General features: G+C 39.6%; 1 protein-coding gene across 1 annotated transcript in view; it reads left to right on the top strand.

Annotated features, from left to right (window-relative positions):
• The window catches only part of ZNF407 (zinc finger protein 407), a 442,536-nt gene that overhangs the window by 27,838 nt on the left and 394,493 nt on the right, over nucleotides 1-20,205 (top strand). The window contains exons 2-3 of the mRNA XM_040632437.1: nucleotides 1,160-5,890; nucleotides 11,173-11,287. Coding sequence (XP_040488371.1) covers nucleotides 1,216-5,890; nucleotides 11,173-11,287 — 4,790 coding nt within the window. The 5' untranslated portion in view covers nucleotides 1,160-1,215. The remainder of the gene's footprint in view (nucleotides 1-1,159; nucleotides 5,891-11,172; nucleotides 11,288-20,205) is intronic.

The following is a 20,205-nucleotide window of genomic DNA, read 5'->3' as shown; positions in this document are numbered from 1 at the left end:
GCAAAAAGTTTTCCTGCTTTGTGGGTGGTTTTTTCATCTTGATTGTAGCCTTTGAAGCATACAGTCATTTGAAGTTTTTAATTTTGATAAAGCCCAGTTTATCTACTTTTTCCTTTGTTGCTCATGCTTTTGTATCACATAAATATATTTTGTTCCCCACTTTTAGCAGAGTCAAAGCAAAAGCCTTTATTTGGTTTGTGGTTGTTATGAAAAAAAAAGCAGTTAAAAGAGTTAAAAATAGTTATCATTAACTTTGAGGCCATAATATTTGATGGTTTTTTATTCACATCAAATCCAGTGGCATTTAGCTCAAAATCCCAATCCTGGTGTACAGTAAATGGAAAATGATATGTTTTAATTGAATTAAATAGCATAATGAAAAATAAAATCAATATTATTGATTTTAAAACATTTTATTCAGTGAAATTCTTTTCTCCCCCCAAAATTTGCTTCATTAATCCTGCTGTCTTGCTGACATTTCCGTTTGTCATTAACCTTCTGACGGTACAGAACGGCTGTTAGATGAGGAAACCCGTGATTGACAGTGGGAATAGGAGGGGTTTTTCATTGGCGGGAGAGTTAGAGCAGGAGTAGTGATGTGCGATGAGAATGTGCATGTTGTTAATTAGGATATATTTAGAAAAATCATGGCAAGGCTCGTCGCTGCAGGGGAAAAAAGGATGAAGCAGTTGTTTTTAAGTTTTCCACTGGGGCTTGGACTTCGGTTGGGAGACTGCGGAGGGGAAGGCCTGACTACCTGGCTTGTTTAATCTGTTTTACAGACGGGGTTTCACTGAAATGAAATTTGAAAAGACAGCTTCTCTGTTTTAAAAAAAAATTAGTAAGCTGAAGTGTACTAGTAAAGAGAATTGACTCATGGGAGTTTTTTTGCAAGCTGGCTGAGAACACTTCTTCCATCAGAGATGCCGTAGTGTTGCTTGCTGAGTCAACAGCGTGGCGATGCTGTGCCCCAGATCTGACTTCGTCCTTTTCATAAGGACTTCACGCATGGCATCAAGTTCATCTCAATATAAAGGAAATCTTGAGGCTATGATCTTTTTTTTCATTCAGTGTGTCACTTTATGTGGACTTTCGGATGAAATACGTGTGTGTGTTCTCTATGTTCAGAGGTTTAACAACGTGTTTATTTTCTGCGCAGGTTATGAGTGCCAAGTGAGCCGCCCTGGCAGAAGAAACATTGTCAGCACGGTACTGATGATGGATACTGAGAAGAAGCCAGAGAACGATGAGGATGAAAACAGAAACAAAGAAGCAAGAGACTCGAGAAATTCTTCATCTCATGATGTAGATTGTGGGCCCGTATTTGATGTGATAGCAAATTCCTCAGAGAATTCCACCAGCAAAAGAGGCTTTTCAGAACCCTCACACTGTGGCAGTGTCACTTTGGTGGAAGATGGAAACAGACATGCTTCCAAGCGAATGAAATTATCAGCCGAGGCAGAGCACCTCAAGCCTGAAGAGCAGGGCGTTCCCGGGCTAGAAACTTCTGAGAGCACAGTCCCACAAGTGCATATCCCGTTAGGTGAGACAGCGAAGGAGACCCTCCTGAGTGAATGTCCAGAAGGAGGCACTTGTCTTCCCAATGCCTTCTCCCCTCCTTGCAATTTTAGCAGTATCGATGCTGTTTCTCTGAACACAGACCCTGAAAAAAAGTCTGCTCAGGAAATGGTTTCCCTTGATCTGGAAAGAGAATCTCCTTTCCCCCTGAAAGAGATCAGTGTTAGTTGTACCATTGGAAATGTAGATACGGTTCTCAAGTGCAACATATGTGGTCATTTGTTTTCTTCTTGCTTGGATTTGGAGAAGCACGCAGAATGCCACACGCAGCGGTCTAAGGAGCACGCGTGCTGCCACTGTAGCCACAAAGCAGAGAGCAGCGCAGCGTTACATGTGCACGTCAGACAGACACACGGGCTGCAGCAGGTCTTCTCTTGTGATCTCTGTGGCTTTCAGTGCATGGAAGAAAACCTGTTGAATGCACATTATCTTGGCAAAACTCACCTCCGGCGTCAGAATCTTGCTGCTCGTGGAGGATTTGTACAGATCTTAACAAAACAGCCCTTTCCTAAGAAACCATGTACCATGGGAACAAAAAACGTTTGTGTAAAACCCAGGGCTTCTAAACCAGTAGCAAAGACTAGTGATTCAAAAGGATTACGAAGTGTTGGAAGCAAATTTAAAGATTTCCGAGGAGGTGTTTCTAAGCAGAGTGGAGGCAGCGGCGAGCTGCTTGTTGAAATGATGCCGTCCAGGAATGCTTCATCAGAAAAAGTAGAGATTGTTGAAGAAAACATAACTTCCCTTGGTATAGCTCGAAATCCTGAAAACCAGAGTAGGAGTAAAAAGTTAGGAGTGTTGGTAAGCTCAGAGGGTCTCTTAGATAAATTGGAAGCTACCAGAAATACCCTACAGGCAACACACGGTGTCAGTGCAAGCTCGAGACCAAGACCCGAGCGAAACATCCTCACGTTGGGCAGTAGCTTCCGACGGCGAACTGGCACATTTACTTTAAAAGCCCAGGCCAAGAAAAGGTTTAATCTTTTAGGAATTAGTAAAAGAGGAACTAATGACACCCAGAGGATGTATATGAAACACTTCAGAGCCCAGGTGAAGACAAGTGAGGCAGAGTCTGTGACCAAACACGTAGAAATGAGCGGTGGTGTCCACAGTCTGTGTGTGACTTCCCCGGAAACCCCGGACCTGACGCAGGACAAAAGCTCCCATGTCGCCTGTTCCTTTGGCTCTGTGACAGTGAGGCCAGCTGCGGACCATCAGATGTGTGCTTGTACAGACTGTGGTGAAGCAGCGATAAATAGGACAGACGTGGAGAGCCATGGGGAGAGGCGCCCCGCTGGAGAGGTGAAGCTTTGCTGCCAGGTGTGTGGCTTTTCCAGCACGTCGAGGGGGGACTTGGACAAGCATGACCACCAGCATCAGCACACCACCACTGGCCTCAGGTGTCAGTGCTGTTCATTTATTTCTGAGAACGAACTAAATCTCAGAGACCACATGAAGGAAAAGCACAATATGGGTTTTCTTTGCGCTCCTTGCAATCTCTTCTTCTTGTCTGAGAAAGACATGGAAGAACACAGAACAACCGAGAAGCATATTTGTTTATTGGTTGAACCAAAGACTTCCCAGTCATTTAACAGTGATTTAGCTTTACAGGCTTTACCCTTAAGTACTTTAGAATCAGAAAATACAAAAGATCCTCTGAGTGAGTCAGGTAATGCAGCTCAGGAGGGACCTGCTAAGTCCAGGGGAAGCCAGGGGCAGGAACTAAGGCATTCAAGTAAGCCTCAGTTTCAGTGTAAGAAGTGTTTTTATAAAACTCGGTCTTCCACTGTTCTCACAAGACACATCAAGCTCCGGCATGGCCAGGACTATCACTTTCTTTGTAAAGCATGTAATCTTTATTCGCTGAGCAAGGAAGGAATGGAGAAGCACATTAAGAGAAGCAAGCATCTTGAAAACGCCAAGAAAAACAACATTGGCTTAAGTTTTGAAGAGTGTATTGAAAGGGTGTGTATAGGTGCAAATGACAAAAAAGAAGAGTTTCACATTTCTGGACACGGAAGGATTGAAGGCCACGTGGAAGGTGTGCAGTTGCAGGAGCATTCCTATCTTGAAAAGAGCCTACTGACTACCAAGGAGGCGCCACCGTCCAAAGAGGGTGAAGGAGCTTCGACCGCTGCTCCAAAGAGAGGGAGACCCAAAGGTAACATCTCGAGGACATGCTCTCATTGTGGTCTCTTGGCCTCTAGTATTACAAACCTGACTGTTCACATTCGACGAAAACACAGTCACCAGTATAGTTATTTATGCAAAGTGTGTAAGTATTATACTGTAACTAAGGGAGATATGGAGCGTCATTGTGCCACTAAGAAACATAAAGGACGTGTAGAAATAGAGGCAAACGGCAAACAGAGTTCAGATATCATTGTTGGCCCGGAAGGGGGCAACCTTGAAGCCTGTAGAAAGAATGCCGTCTCGGCAGGTTCAGATGAACTTGCTAACAGGTCAGCTGAATCAGATGCCTCCACTTCAGAAAAGCCAGTGGCAGAGCATGGAAATCCAACTCAAGTCGAAGTTGAAAATGTATTTCATCCTACAGATGGGGAAGTCAACAGTCTGCTTACTGATAAAAAGGAACAAATGTCTCTAGAACCAGAGGACCCTCTCCAGCAGGCAGACGTGTGCTCCCAGAGAGATATTACGGGTACAAGTGATAACAAGTGTGTACACTGTGATTTTAACGCTCACTCTTCTGCTTCTCTAGAACTGCACATAAAACGGAAACATACAAAAGAATTTGCTTTTTATTGCATGGCCTGTGATTACTACGCAGTGACTCGTCGAGAGATGACCAGGCATGCAGCCACAGAAAAACACAAGATGAAAAGGCAGTCTTACCTGACCTCTTCTGATGTAGAAGCAAGTTCTGCAGACGTGTCCAGAAATATCATTATCCCTGAAGAGCAGCAGCAACAGAATTCTGAAGAATATCAGATACTTTCAGACCAGCCATCGGAAGAAATTCTGAAATCTAAAAGTACTGCTGAGTGTTGTGTTTTGGATAAGCATACTAATCTAGACACGTCTAAGGTCCTCCGTGTTCCCACCTCCGTAGAGATTGAGACTGAAGAAGAATCTAATCTCAGTGAAGATCGTTCCTTGTGTGAGACTTTGCAGCCGCCCCTGGCCAGAGATAAAGCTCTGACTCCTGACGAGATGGTGTCCCTTAATATTTCCTCTAACTGCGGCTCCGCAGGCAGATTTCAGAATGAAAATTCAGGAAGCTCAGCTGTGGATGAGGCAGCAGAGAGAGCCCACAGCACGTTGAATGACACTGGCGATGTGAGCACGCGTGGCGAGAGCGATGTCGGCCAGGCGGGGGAGAATGCAGAGAAAGCTCTTAGCAAACACAGGTGTCCTGGAGGTCTCGGGGGAGGGCACCCAGCTGAAGGCACCGTCCCCGATGTGATGACAAGGACAAGGCAGGAGCTGAACCTGGAAAGTGGTGGTCAGAACGAAGTTGGGAGTGTGCGGAGTTCAGAAGATTTGAAAGATATCCGAGAAGACCCCGTTCTGGAGAACAAGGAAATTCTGATGAATTCCCAACATGACACTAGAATTATTTTGGAAGAGAATGGTCCAGCTTCTGATAGCACAGTTGAAAGTAATGATGTTTATGAGACTATAATCAGTATTGATGACAAAGGACAGGCCATCTACAGTTTTGGCCGATTTGATTCTTCCATAATAAGGATAAAGAACTCTGAAGATGGAGAATTGTTAGACCCGTCTGAAGAGGGTCTGGTAACAACAGGTGTGAGAATTAGTGAGTTGCCCTTAAAGGATGGTGCTCAAGGTGTGAAAAAGAAGAAATCTGAAGGTAGTTCCTTCGGCGAATCCACACGAATTCGTTGCGATGATTGTGGCTTCTTAGCAGATGGTTTGAGTGGACTGAATGTTCACATAGCCATGAAACATCCTACGAAAGAGAAACACTTTCATTGTTTACTGTGCGGAAAATCGTTCTACACGGAGAGCAATCTCCATCAGCATTTGGCCAGTGCTGGTCACATGAGGAACGAACAGGCCAGTGTAGAGGAGCTTCCGGAGGGAGGGGCTACCTTTAAATGTGTCAAGTGTACAGAGCCCTTTGATTCAGAACAGAATTTATTTCTGCATATTAAAGGGCAGCATGAAGAACTGCTCCGGGAGGTGAACAAGTACATAGTGGAAGACACTGAGCAAATCAACCGCGAGAGAGAAGAAAATCAGGGAAATGTTTGCAAGTATTGCGGGAAGATGTGTCGAAGTAGCAATTCGATGGCGTTTCTAGCACACATTCGCACTCATACAGGTACGTACCCTCGCGCCAACCCCTGTTGACCTGTAAAGTGCAAACGAAGGAGAAAGTGGGGGTGTTGGTTCCCATCTGCATATGGAGTCGTGCTGGATTTGCTGGTCGGCCTTCCCCCTGGCTCACGTGACCTTACTGGGTGGCACTCTGGCCACCTGCCGCAAGTCAGTGTTGACATTTAACGTTTCCAAAGTTAATTAAGCCTTAGTGATTCCAGGGCAGGTTATTCGACAAATTTCTTTTCATTTTATCAAAAAGCCTTGCCCCTCTGATGCCTTTGTTAGAGTCCTGTCTCTTAACAGCTTTCCATTGCTTCTGAGTCCTAACTGTTTGGTTTGCCAAGGTAGCTGTTAAGTGGCACTGTGGGTTTCAGAGGATGTATTAAATGGCTTTTGAGGAATGAAATAATAAAAATTTTCTTAGAATTTTAGGGATTTAAAATTATTCATTGCCAGATGGTTTATATCAAGAAGTGTGACTCCCAGGCAACAAGATTCTACTTTCAAGGATCAAAATTAGTGAACACTTTTCAAAGTTAATATGTCCTGGGGATTTGGTTTTCATGAAGGCAGCACCTGATTTAGTTTCTGTGCTCTGTCAAATGTAGTGTTCCATTTTAATGTTTAATTTGGGGTGGAAATTTTTTTAAACTTTTTTTTTTTTTGTGTGGAAAATGCATAAGCCACTGTTCTAAATTTATGTAAAAATTCACTGCACTGTTTCTATAAACCTGCCATACATTCTTTATTTTAAATAGACAGCTTTTCTAAATCATTGTGCTCTGCTTAGACAAGTTCTGTCTCCATGGTTGAATTTATGAGTGGATTTGAATAATAAATTCACATTTCAATGAACATATTTTCATTAAAACTGTAAGGTTTATTTTACTGTACTTTTAAATAATGGCTTATTATTAAAGCTATACTTTAAATTCATGCAGTTTTTGAAACTTAGTGCATGGTTACAAGGAGGAAGACAAAAGAGTATGAAACATTACTAGTTTAGGGAGATTAAAGATAGATAGAAGTTTTTCACTGAAGAAAGTAAGAGGGCAACCTGCAGAAGATTAATCTAGGTAAATACAAACATTGTACTCTTGGTCCCAACTCTTCATGCAGTGGAGCTATTGTTGGGTGCGGAGTAAATCCAAATACTGATTTCTTGGCATTATTAATACCTCTGTCAGTACGATGTTTGCTCACTTTATGGAGTGATCTGGCTTTTAGAAGTCAGGCTTGTTCACGTGTGTAGAAGGTATGTACTTTCTTAGCATGTCCTCTAAAGGCAGATAAAAACTGAATAAAACTAAGAGGAAGATGCTAATGGACCTCTTTTTAGAATTCTTTATGCAACTGTCTGGTCAAGACATGTTGCTTATAATTGATGTGTCCATTACTTGAATTCTCTTGTAATTATAGTCAATAAGTCTTGTAAATGTGTTAAAGCTCGCTAAAAGCATACAAATTCAAGAACAGAGTAAGGCTAATAATTTAAAATAATCAATGTAGGCATTTCAGCACTTAATTTCCCTTGTGTGTTGATAGCTGATCATTCTTAATCCATTAAGATTTATTTAGTCGTTTACAATGCAAAATAGGTTTGCACTGGTCACTTGTGCCATTTGAAAACGTCCGCTAGGTTAAGTGCAGAATGTAGTCCATTAGTCTTCCTTGACTATATGTATTAATTGCATTTAAAATCAAGTTAATGTGGATGTGAAAGTGAGGTAACTATCAATATGTGACAAAGTAACCCTACTTATATAAGTTACATCATTGATTGTAACATTTAGTAAAAGTTAGCATACTTTTTAACATCTTCTGTTGGGCTTATCAGCAAGTACATTTTTATCATGTTCCGAAGCACCCCAATCAGTCCTGCTCCTCAGAACACAGCGCCAGTCTACCATTTCAGTTTGGCAAGCCACTTTTGGGGGGATGTTGCTCTCCCGGTTTTAATCCAAGGTTTTTTTGTTTTTTGTTTTTTGCTTTTTTTTCCTTGGGGCATCTTAAAATGAATTGCTTTTCTGGTATTTTGCTTATGTCCATGAAGTAGTAATGTGGGGACTGTTATTAATGGTTAACTGGAAAAGGACTTACTCTTCCAATCCCTGTTTTCATATTTTGTGATTTACTCTATATTTTATGTCACCTTTTCTTCCCATCCTTAGCACGATAAAAGCGGCACTCTAAGAAATAAATGAGTTTGGGTTTTCAAGAATTGTAGGAAAAAAGCACCCCAGAGTTTTCCTGTGCCTTTGCTTGTGTGAAGTCATCAGTATGACCAGTGTCGCCTTTCCCCTTCCCTTATTTTAGGAGTGCAGAGACAGCTGTTCATTTTCTCTCCTGCATTATTCTGTTGGTTAGAGCTTTCCTTTCATAGGACGTGGCTGGCAGATGTCATTCAACTAGAAGACTGTCGGAAGCCCTTCATTTGATGTTCTGAGCACACGGGGTCACTTGTGCTGTTTGGAAATGTTCACACACAGGGAGATAGGGAGTTGTGTGACTTCACTGAAAAAGTCTCACATGGGGGCTGGTCGTGTTTAACTTAGTATGTACCTGACAGTTCAGAAGCTGAGTCCGCTTGAGAAGAGACGGTGAGGAGAGTTGGTCTGTTGACTCCACGCCTAGTGAGAGCCTGGGCTCCACTCTGTTCACTCTTCATCTTTGCGCCCCCACTGTGTGGGTTCACTGTGTTACTCAGTGAATGAATGAGTGAAGGACGGAATGAAGTGTTCAGCCTTTAGGGAGGGTTGTGGCATTGAGGCTACTGTGGAGAAGCATTAGTTCTTTAAGACCTAAAGTTTGACTATCATTTTTTTAACGTTCATCTCACATCCACGTATGCATAGCAATTAGCTGTGAGTGATGGTGAGGAATGGCTGTTGTAGGTCTGAGTAAAGGTTTAGTTTTAAAAATCTTTGGAATTCTTTTGGTAAAATTGTAAAGTGCCAGAAAGCTCGAGGGTCTTTTTTGTTTTTTCCCTTTCAAAAAACATCAGAGGCCAGGTGAAAAGAAGAAAACCTGTGGATAATGCTGTTTCCAGGAATGGAACTAAATAATATTGACAGTTTATAATAATCACGATACACTTGCAAGAAAGACAAATTTAGATACGTGGGTTTACAAATTTTGCCTTATAAATAGTATGCCTGGATTCATTTTGGGATGTGCCTAGCAAGCTTAAAACTGGAAACATTGTTAGAAAAAAGAGGACCTTTTTTTTTTCCTTATGCAGAAAAGTATTATCTCCGCTTCCCTGGAATTTTTATGGCACAGAAAGGAGATGTTAACACAGTCTGTTTTGAATATAAGATGTGAAAAATAGTCAGGACCTCTGTGATTTCTGCACAAATGCAGTCAACAGAATAACTCATTTATGTGTTGTCAACACACTAGCAGTGAGGAACTAGAGCTTTCCACCAAAGAGCCACGTAGAGTAACTTGAAAGGTTCTCACCCAGCCCCTGTGGCACCTGTGCTCACACAGGAGGGACTCATCACAGTGGCAGTGCAGTGGGAGCATGACGAAAACCTAGATCCACAGGAGATTTGAAATGCTTTCACCCAAACTAATGCAAATGTTGAGAGCTTTATTTTCTTTGGTTGGAGTCCTGATGTTATTGTTAATTAATAATTTCCTAATTGCCTTATTACCTTTAATGCATTTCAATTTAAAGTGCAGGTAATCTGGTTCTATGTCCTTTTATAGAATTCTGTGTCGAGATGAGATGTTTCCAGATAGTGATAGGCTTAGTTTTATCAGAATCATTTAAATAAACTGTAGTTTCTAATGTGATTGATAGAATGTGATTGCTGTAAGCTGCAGCCTCAACCTGCTTTTGACATTTAAACATATAAAGCTGACTAGATATAACCATTCAGGTGCTAAATATATTTTACATCTACTTCTAACAGTAGAAATGGAGGTATTAAGAGATCTGGCTTCATTGTCATTGAACTGTGAAATATTCAACCTTGTCTGCCCGTGCTTAGTCCTGTTGACTTTTTTATTTCTGTTAGAAGATTAAAATTAAATGCTTCACTTTTTTTGTCAGCTTTTGGGAATTAAATTGAAATTTAAGACTCTAAAATTTTTTACTGAGTGCTTCAATTTCAACAAAGTATTCTTGGAGGATTATTTTTTTCAAGGGCACTGCACAAAGGTTCATTGATCAAATATGATTTATTGCAATTTTTTTATTTGAGCTCTTTTTGTATATTTATTGAAGTTCACATATATCATATTCTGTCTATATTAGAAGAGGTATTTCACCAAATAGGTACTAAACGTGATACGAAAGATCTGGAAATGGAAACATATTGTACTGATTTTAGACTGTGATTTTTATGATTTGATTTATTTATTTGAGGATTCAGTGGTTAGAAAATTGAAAAATGGTATATACATGATGCGCTTAAAGGAATGTTGCTTCTCATTAATGTGGGTACTGATTATCCGTTAGTAACTATGTTCCAGTTACATTCTATCTGTTCCTGACAGTAGGTTTGTCAATGCTGGAATTATTTTGTTTTCTCATATTTGAGTATAGGTTAATCTTTGTGAAATTAAAAAAAAAATTGTGGTACTGTGCTTTTTATGTTGAAATATTTGTTCTTGAAATCAATAAATAAAGTGTCAGTACTGCTGGTTTGCAGAATCATCACAGATTTTTGACTATAAAATGATCATAAAAGCAAATAATTTATCCATTGTATAGTCTTACATTGTGTGCTATTAAAATAGTAGTGTAGTGAATCATTTGGGAAAAATGTCAGAAAAAAAATCTGAAATGCCGTTCTTAATGTGAGTAAAATCAAAGCTGCAGAAATATGAAGAAAGGAGGTGGCCACTGAGAAATTTATTTGATGATAAATATACTTTACAAAATACCCGCTACTCTGTATGCATGTGTTTTTATAATGCTCCTTTTTAAATGTTAAATGACTTTAAAAGATATTTTTGCAAATCATTCGAAAAATATTTAAAATTATTTAGCTCATCTTACCTACTTAGTACTGCTCAACTGTATCACTTTTGACTTTAAATCTTAAAAATGTTATTGAAAGTTAGGAACACTCACTGAAACATTAAAGTCTTCTTGGTGGAATAATTATGGAATGCAGGTCTATTCAAGTTAGAAAGGAATGCAGATATTCCATTTTGGGGCCAGAGATTTCTAAACAGATGAAAAGTATGATTTAAGATCTAGGCCTCTTTTTAAACTATCAGTAATGTATTATTCAAATTCAAATCATATTTTATGTTAAATTTACTTAGGATCAAAACCATTCAAGTGCAAGATATGCCATTTTGCAACAGCTCAGCTTGGCGATGCCAGAAACCATGTCAAAAGGCACCTTGGGATGAGGGAATACAAGTGTCACGTCTGTGGGTGAGTAAATTGAAACCATCTCTACCGTGGTGAACCAGGAAGCATGTGCAGGATAGCCATTGTTTCAGAATTCAAAACTGATATGAGTAAGAGTGGCTAAAATTATGCATGCGTATCCTCCTTTCCATTGTTATGGTAAATTCCTTAAATACAGTTATGACATTCTTCTCCCACTTCTAATCCTCTACTGAAGATGAGCAATTTTATGGGCTACAAGGTCAATTTGAACCTGTAATCTGTAAATTGACTAAATTATAGGATGTTCATTCACATTGCCAGGGAGAACTGTAAATTCCATTTAAAGACATAAAAAAAAATACATAATACAGCTTTAGGAGTGTATATGTATGTATGTTTTTTCTTTCTTTTGCTATACTGCTTTCATTTTAATCAGATTAATGGCTCTTTGGATAGACTGGACATACTCCATAAGGAGAAAGGCAGAAAAAGATTTAATTTTGGACAACTGGTTACTGATTGTTACAGAGATGAAGCTTAAATCAGCAGTGCATAATGTGTGTTTTTGTGTAACTTTATTTCAAAACTTGTTGTTTTCCATTTTTAGTTAACGGCTCTTCCTCTAAAGAACCATTCACGGTGTTAAACTGTCACTCAGATGTGTTGGGTTTAATAGGAAGCACTGAGATGCCTTAATGCACAACTAATTAATTTAGCAGAAATGTTTAAAAGGTTTTAAAATGCCGTGACATCTATGGTATATCATAGGACATTGAGAGCTGGTTTTTAATACCCTACCTCTGATTAAAAACATATTTTAATGCTATTAATCTAGAGAAATTAACAAGTAAGCGCATCATCTGAAAACACTTTCTGTGGAACCTGAGAACCCTGCAGTTTTTGTGGCTGGTTCCCTAAGTACTGCGGGTTCAGTTCAGTTATGCAGTGTGCACACGTTAGGGTAGGTTTCCTTTTTTAGGGGAAGGTTCTTCTGGTTGGCACTACCGAGTAAATATCTTTTAAAGTCAAAATCAGCTCCTGTCTTTTGTTGGACAGTACATTTCATTCCAGGATGCCGTTGCATTTTTTGACCCTTAAGATAGTTTTACAGATAACTTCACAAGCAGTTTTATTAACCGTGGTCTGTGATTTATTCATTGGCAGAATTGATGGTTCAGTGAGTTGCAGCTAAAGTAAATGAAGATGAACCTTTGCCCTAAAGCCCCCGGAAGATCAGTGGGAGAATGAGTTTTGTTGCTACTGATTTTAGCTGCGAGGGTCGAGTGCCAAATGGTTCAGTTTAATTGCTCTAGGTCTTGGAATTTTAAAAGATACCTCATTTATTGTTTTTTTACCATATGAGTTATAGGAAAGAGGAAGGGCCTGACTCCAGCGGACATTTGCTGTTAGGGGGCAATCAGCAGTTTCTTCCTCATTTCTTCAAAATAATTAAGCAGCTTTTGCAAGCTCTATTATTAGAAATCTAATTCCATCCTTTTTTTTTTTTTTTTTTTTTTTTAATTAGGGTTACTAAGTCTGGGGAAGGAGAAGAAGAAAGTTTATCAGAGAACAGTTTCTGGCATAGGTGGCATCCAAAACAATACACGATCGATTGGCTTTGATGGTCCGGTTTAAATAGTGCGCACTTTGCTTAGCTCACTGCTTACCACACACCACTGAAGTGTTAAGTGGTTTACATACTTGATTCCCAAGATAAAGAATTATAAATACAGAGAGATATATTGAGTTTCATACTGCTGTCCTAGAAGTCTCCATGTGTATGTGCATAGAGAAAGCAATCTAGATTTCAAAATCGTACCTTTTAACATTATGGTAGTCATTTAATTTTACTTGACTTTGAAATAATAGTTCTCTTAATTTTTTTAAGTGAAATTTGATTTAAAGGTGATATAATAATTTCCATAGGGTAGATATTTTCACAGTGGAGCTTCAGAACTTTTGTTCTGAAGAATTGCAGTAGATTGAAGAAGGCCTTTTGGTCTCTGGAGTTGAAACAGAACAATAATGAGTTAGAATCCTTTAATGGTAAAGAAAAAGTACCATAGGGCATCTGTATTTCGTGTGTTTTGAAGGGATAGGGCAATATGTAGGTTAAAAGCTAAAGTGAGAAACATAGAAGAAAGCAAGAATTGGCTATCAGGTTAGTGGCGGTAGAGAGCATTGGTACATTAACATTAGTGACAATGTCAATTCATTATCATTGATGGCTAAATAATCCTAGAAATGCTCAGTGGACCTATTAGTTCCTGAGCATAAGCAGCTCATGCTGCGTTTCTTCATTAGCTTTCATTGCTATAAATTTTACCTTTTAAAAAAATCATGCTTTAAAAGGTGACGTGATCTTTCAGGAACATTAACTCTATAATTTTGTCACAAACAGAAGGTCCTGCACTGTGTTTTTCTTTCTGCAGTAGTCAGTACCTTCATCTCTGCCCCTTAGGATTTTATGAATAACCTTTCATTACCTGAGTTGTAAGAGAGAAACTGTTTTCAAAGAGTTCTGATTGAGTAATAATGTATAGAAATAACTGAGCAGGCACATTTTAAAAATGAAATTATTGCTCACACTGTTGTATTATTTTGTCTTAGTAACCTCTTGCTTTTCTTGGAAAAAACTCATATTTTATAGGGAAATTGATGAAAATGACAGTACGTTTTGTTGAACTGAGCTCAGTGTTAATGGTTTAGGTTACTTGTAACTGACTTGTTTTTCTTATCTTTATATAAGAAGGTTGTGGGTGCTCATCAGATATGTATCCTGACTACTTCTACTGAGGCTGAGTTTGACTTGCGCATTAGCTACTCCCTTGACAAAGATTTGCCTTGTAAACTTTTACTTCAGGTGTTTGGACCCACACTCATTTTCTTTTATCTTAAAATCGAGCTTAAAGATTCATTTTCTCCACTTCATCTGCAACAAATCCTAGCTGCAGTATATCATGGATGTAAGTTAGTCTGTAACGCAGTTGAATGTGTTAGGTGTCTAATTCCTGCCAGGTACCTAGGGTTCAGAATTCAGGATTTCACTTTCGTGTACCCATGCTTTATGTGTTCATGTTGCAGTGAAAATTTCAGATATGTGTTGCTTTGCAATTCCTGTTTTAAGAACCTGTTATTGATAACTTCATTTAAAAACCTTTGATTTTACTTTCACTTTTAAGAGGAGCAGTTTTTGAAGAGTACAGTTTCCTAATGTTTTTCTTATAGCTGAATGTGATCTCAGCAGGAATTTTATACAGTATAGGTGTGTTTATAGTGAGCACTTAATGGGCAGTTTATATGAACATGTGCTGTGGGTCTGATGTGGGGCTAGTGGGGTGAGGATAAGAAATAAGAGAAAGCATCTCGATACAGAAGTTAATAATTTTCTTGGGAACATATGCTTAAAAATAGGTTAAACACATATTTTTACTGAATCAATGATCTCTACCTTTGACTACTAAAAAAATAATTTGAAATCTCAGTGGCTTACGGACACTGTGTTTTGTTAGATCTATTTAAATGTAATTTTCTCTGTGTCTGTGTGTGTACATCCACGTAATAGTATATGCAGTACTATGAGCAGTAAATAATACTGATGCAATGCTGGTTCTGCTCTTCACCTTAACGTTCACTTCTTCTGTTGATCTCTTGGTGTCATGAGGTTGTTCATCTCCTATTTATTATTCCCATTGTACAGATGGTGGACTTGAGATTAAAAGCATTTTTAGTGATGGACTCAAATTATGCACTAGTAATGGTAGACCGCTGTTTTCCTTCCTTTTAACTGTCCCTTTTTTAAAAAAAAATTCTCTGCTTTTTGCAATATCTGTTATTTTGGTTACTGACTTTAATTTGTACTTGTTTTTTTCTCTCTAGGCTGTTCTCATCAGAATGTAATAACTGTAACTTACCTCCTTCCAGCCCCTAGCCACTTCTGTTTTCTGCTTTTAAAAAGTTGCTTGCACGGTATTTTCCTTTAACATTGTGGTATTCAGTCTGTTTTTGTATCTCTTTCTCTGTTTCACTTTTCTCACATTAGAGCGTTGTTTTAAATAATTTTATTACTCTTCTCCATTGTTCTTTATGTGTTGATAATTTATTGCACTTGAGTGATTACAAATTGAACATGCTATAATGGAATTAGGTGCCTAGACAGATGAAGATAGTATTGTCTTTTCATTAGGACAAGAGGGGTAAAAATTGATGAGCTTAGGTTACTGTTTTTGTTTTTCATGACCAGTTACTTAAAAAAAGAAAGAGCGAGAGAGAGAGTTAGTAGCAGACTAGTAAGTGGCCTGCGATTTGCGAAAGCCTCAGAGCTGCCAGCTGACGGCTGCATGCCGCTCCGCACAGAGACACCAGGACGCCGGGTCTGGGGATCCTGTTATTTTTCTGATTGACTTCCCTGTGTCTGGTCTTGAATCTTGTGTGTAGAGTTAAGTAGTTGAGTAGAACTTACCTAATCGGGAGAGAATAAGGGCATTTTCTCAATCCGTCACCTCTGGGTTCATGGAAAGATTCTAGACATTTTCTATTGTGTATTCATGTGCTTATGAGCTGTTTATTCTAATTTGGTTTAAGAAACCTTAAATAGAAAGTTACTAATGCAGTGAAACTCTTTTTGTGTGTGTGTGTGGCATTACCTAGTTTTTGTGCATTAGAAGGGATCTCTGTGTAGATGATTATAATGTCACTTTCTGACCTTTGCAGCTTGAATAATTGTAAATCATTGCTTCATAATGTGTCAGAGAATGTCTGTACTAGGCAATTAAATGGCAGAATATAATAGACCAAATTATTGCCTGTCATGTTTTCAACAACACAGTTAGTATTTGAGTTACACTTAATCATTACGTGCATTAGCAACTTCATTGGAATCCAGCTTCAGGCTGAGCATGAAATACATTACATTATTTAAACCTCTAATGGTACAAGTCATTTATTTGTGTTGAAGTGTGCAACATGCAGAGTTTCATAAAGCAGGGAACACTTGAGAGCTTAATTTATCCAAATCAAAGTCTAAATGCAGATAAACACAAGTGGCAAAAATTAGTAATTTTTATAGGCTGGAAATATTTAAAAATACATGGTTGTGGGTAATTGTAGGCAGCAGGAATAAATTAAAATCACTATTTTTAGTCTGTTCTGAGAACTAAAGCTGTGTATACCTAAATCATTAAAAGCACCCTGGAATTGCATTTTTAGCTGAACAATTAATTACACCCATCATATCTACAGATGTATCCAAATAAAATAAGCATTTGGTTCAGCTGATTGTTTTGGCTAAAGAGATATAGATAGAAAAAGTTTGTTTTATGTTGTGGCATGAATTATGCTTATAACAGTGTAAAATACAGCATCTCAGTTTTGTAAAAAATTTAAATTAACATTCAAATACTCATTATAAAGGGTATATTACATATTTTATCTATATAATATTTTAAAGCTTTTTGTTTAATGATATATTTTTGCCTTTAGTTTGAAATTTAGAAATGCCACATAGTGATTACTGTCTCTCTTCCTGTCAGTGAGGAATACAAAATTAACATTGTTGGTTTATCCCTCTGGTGCTCAAGTCCTTGAAATACCATTTAGTGAATGAACATTGTTTTATATATTTTATATACAAATCACTTTGTAATCTGAACGTGTAAAAGATATCTTAGTTATAATATTAAAATAAAAAGCACTCTTTCTCAGATACGATTCTGAGGTGTTTTACAGTGAACTCTTATAAATCCAGGAGAGACCTGGGGTAAGATTAGGACAGTGGTGGAGAGACAGGAGGAGGCTGTGGCCCCTGTCTCCTCACAGTGGGGGGGCTTTGCCACCACCACCCTATTCTCCATGTTATAATAGTGTTTTCTTGAAATTTTGTCATGGAAGAGTGAGGCATAGGTTTATTTCAAGGCAGTATGTATGATCAGTCTGTAACAAAGTAGAGCACATTGTCATGTCTTGGTGTTGTAGTTGAAAACATTGGCCTCTCTAAGATCTTTTCCAGTGAAAAATTCGTATCTCAGTGACATAAGTCATTTTTGCTTTATTTTTATTTTAAAATGATTTTGTGGTGATTTTAAAATCCAGTTGTGGAATCTTAGGGTTCTTTAGCTCTCCTGATGCATACAGTGGAATATGGGGAGGGGTGGGGGAGCCAGTCCTTTGGGTTTCCTTTGCCTGTCCTATGATTTGTGTGTGTGTGTGGGGGGGTGGGAGTGGGGAGATGGTTAACCTGTTTTTTCCTTCCCTCTTCCTGCTCATGTGTTTCTGAAAGTCATTTACTTTCTGGAGGGTTTTGGTCTTTGATTTGTCTAATACTGAATATAGGAGGTGTTGGAAATGTAGATAAGAGGGAAGCATAGCCACTGATTCAGGGACTCATTTGTTTCCCATTGGGCGCATTCTGGAGAGTTTCCTCTCCGTGCAGACCCAGTGACCAGCCCGTACAGGGGCCTTGCAGTCATGTGCTCTGAGGAAGAGGAACAGACAGGAAAAGGGACACACTGTAGGAGTAAGAACAAGGACAGTGGTCTGTGGGGAGTGCTTGGGAGCAGCAGGAAATGCTTCCTTTAGAGGTTATGTTTGAGTTGGGCCTTAAAGGATGAGGAGGTATTTACAAGGCTAATTTGGACATTTTTAGTAGATGGAGCAAAAGAGCAAAAGTAGTGAAGAATAGAATAGCACGCCATATTAACACTGCAGGAAATTCCTGGAGTATAAGCGGCTGGTGGCGTGAATTGGAGGATTTAAAAAAATATTGAATACACATTTATGGAACATCACTATGTGCCAGTGCGCATAGTCTATAGAGTTAGAAAGCTCAACATAATATGTGCTTCAGATGGATGGAGAAAACTCAGGTAAAGAAAGAAATGTCCACGGCTCGCTGGACCAATGCCCAGAGTTACATTTCATCGGATAGCTAGCATTCGATATGCGGGTGAGTGGGAGTTAGTTAGATAGCCAGGGGCAGCCCATTCGAGGCAGGGCTTGGGGATGTTCGAGAAGGAGCATGGTGTGTTGGGTACCCAAGAGGACTTTAGCTCTGCCAAGGTGAGATTGTGAAGCAAGTAGCATAGCCTGGGCAGCTGGGCGAGGCAGGCCAGGCCAGGCCACAGGCCCGTGCCATGTGGCAGTGTTGAATGGTGGCCTTGCCCACTGCTTTCTGCCACTCCTTGACTTGTCTGCTTTCTTACAGTTTTCTGGACTGTGAATAGATAGGGGAAGGAGGAGGTGTAGAGCTTGCTGGGAAGGTAGTCACTGCTGCAGAATCGAGGGGCCTGGGAATTGGCTGCAAAGTGATTTTTATGAGAATTTCACTGTTTGTAATTTTAATTAGGGATGCTTTTGATTGTGAATAATTGTAATGAAAACAGGTTGATACCGGTTCCGTATAACCTAAGGCAGCGTAGTTCCAAATAATAATTATAAGGACATATAATTATGTGGCCATGCTCCAGACATCCATGTGTAGCTAGGATGTCGGACATGGGTGTGTTTCCGTGTGTTTCCGCCTGCAGTTCATGAGGCTGGGCAACGGAAGCTGGGGTGGAACATCGTCAGTCTGAAGATACATACTGAGTAATGTGCATTCTTGTGCTACGTCGTCGTCCTCGAGTGCTTTCCTCATTTCCAAGCCCATGAACAGTTCAGGTGCCCCTGGGCTCTGGCTCCATGTCCTCTGCTCCCCGTCGGCCCTGGAGCCCTCTGCTCCCCCTTGGCCCTGGAGCCCTCTGCTCCCCTTGCTGCCTTTGTTCTAGCGTTTAGGCAGGAATGAGCACAGAGTCTTTGTTACCTAACTCCCAGAGTGCCAAGGAACAACAACAGTTCCAAGCACATCCAATGCTACTCTCTAGACCGAGGAATTTTTGGAATACTGTTTTTGTAATGCTGTTTCCATTCAGTTTTGGAAAGCCCTGTTTGCTGTTGAGGCACTATAGGAAGATACCGAGCTGGACCAAAGGATGGTTGTTTTGAAGGACTGACAGAGAGTTAGTTAACATCAGAACTACACTGTTAGGTTTACGTGTGGTTCTTAAGGAGCTGGGAGATCCTTCCTATAATATCTGCCTAATAAGATCTTCCTCCCTAATCTATTTTAAAAGTGCTGCTGTAAATGAAAGAAGCCAGAATGGTCTCATGTTGCTAACACATCTGGTAACTCTCACCATCGTATTAGTGAGTGAGCACGCGTGTTTAATATTATGGCCTGCAGTGCCTCAGAACATACATTTGCACTGGTCTGGACACTTGCAGTGTGGTTACATTGCAGTATCGCCACTGGAGTTTGTTTCGAAAGTAAGGTTTTAGGACCCACACTGTGGTCTGGTCTCATCCATCTGGGGGACAGATGAAACAGTTCAGGTCAGGGTCTTAAGTGACTTCCGGCAAGTGGAGACGAGAACCCAGGACTCCTGACTCTGGGGTTGACATTGTTTCTGGTTATCCCACTGGCCTCCTTCCTGTTTAGTTTGAGTTCATCTCCTATTCTCTGGTTTCACTGTTTTTAGTCACCAGCTTTTTAACAAGGGAAGTAATGCTTACATGTTTAAGCAGTAACGTTAATTAACTGATCGATGCTGTCATTCAGTTTTTGATCCTTTTCTGAGTGCCATGCATGTGTGGACCATAATTTCGAGAACCGCGGGTGGTGAGTCTGTCCTGATTCCTTTTGAGTTTAGATGGTCACTTGTCACTGAAGGAGGTCCTGTTACAGAGAGTGGTAAAGATGCACAAGGAGGTCGGGTATTCATCTTTATACGATGTTTTCTTCTTTGAGTAAGATGATATAACAAAGGCAGTGTGTATTGTATCTTGAACAAGCTGGCTTGTCAAAAATAGTGTTCACTTTGTCTTAGACTGGGAACACACCGTCCTCACAAGTATCATTGTCATAGCATACCGTTTGTCTGATGCCAGTTCGCACAGTCATTTAATTGCTCCCTCTCATCACCCCC

This window comes from Ursus maritimus, unplaced genomic scaffold (assembly GCF_017311325.1).
Source record: "Ursus maritimus isolate PB19 unplaced genomic scaffold, ASM1731132v1 scaffold_18, whole genome shotgun sequence".
In the NCBI taxonomy this organism is placed as follows: Eukaryota; Metazoa; Chordata; class Mammalia; order Carnivora; family Ursidae; genus Ursus; species Ursus maritimus.
Note: the sequence above shows the minus strand (reverse complement) of the source record. Positions and strands in the feature narration are given on the sequence as shown.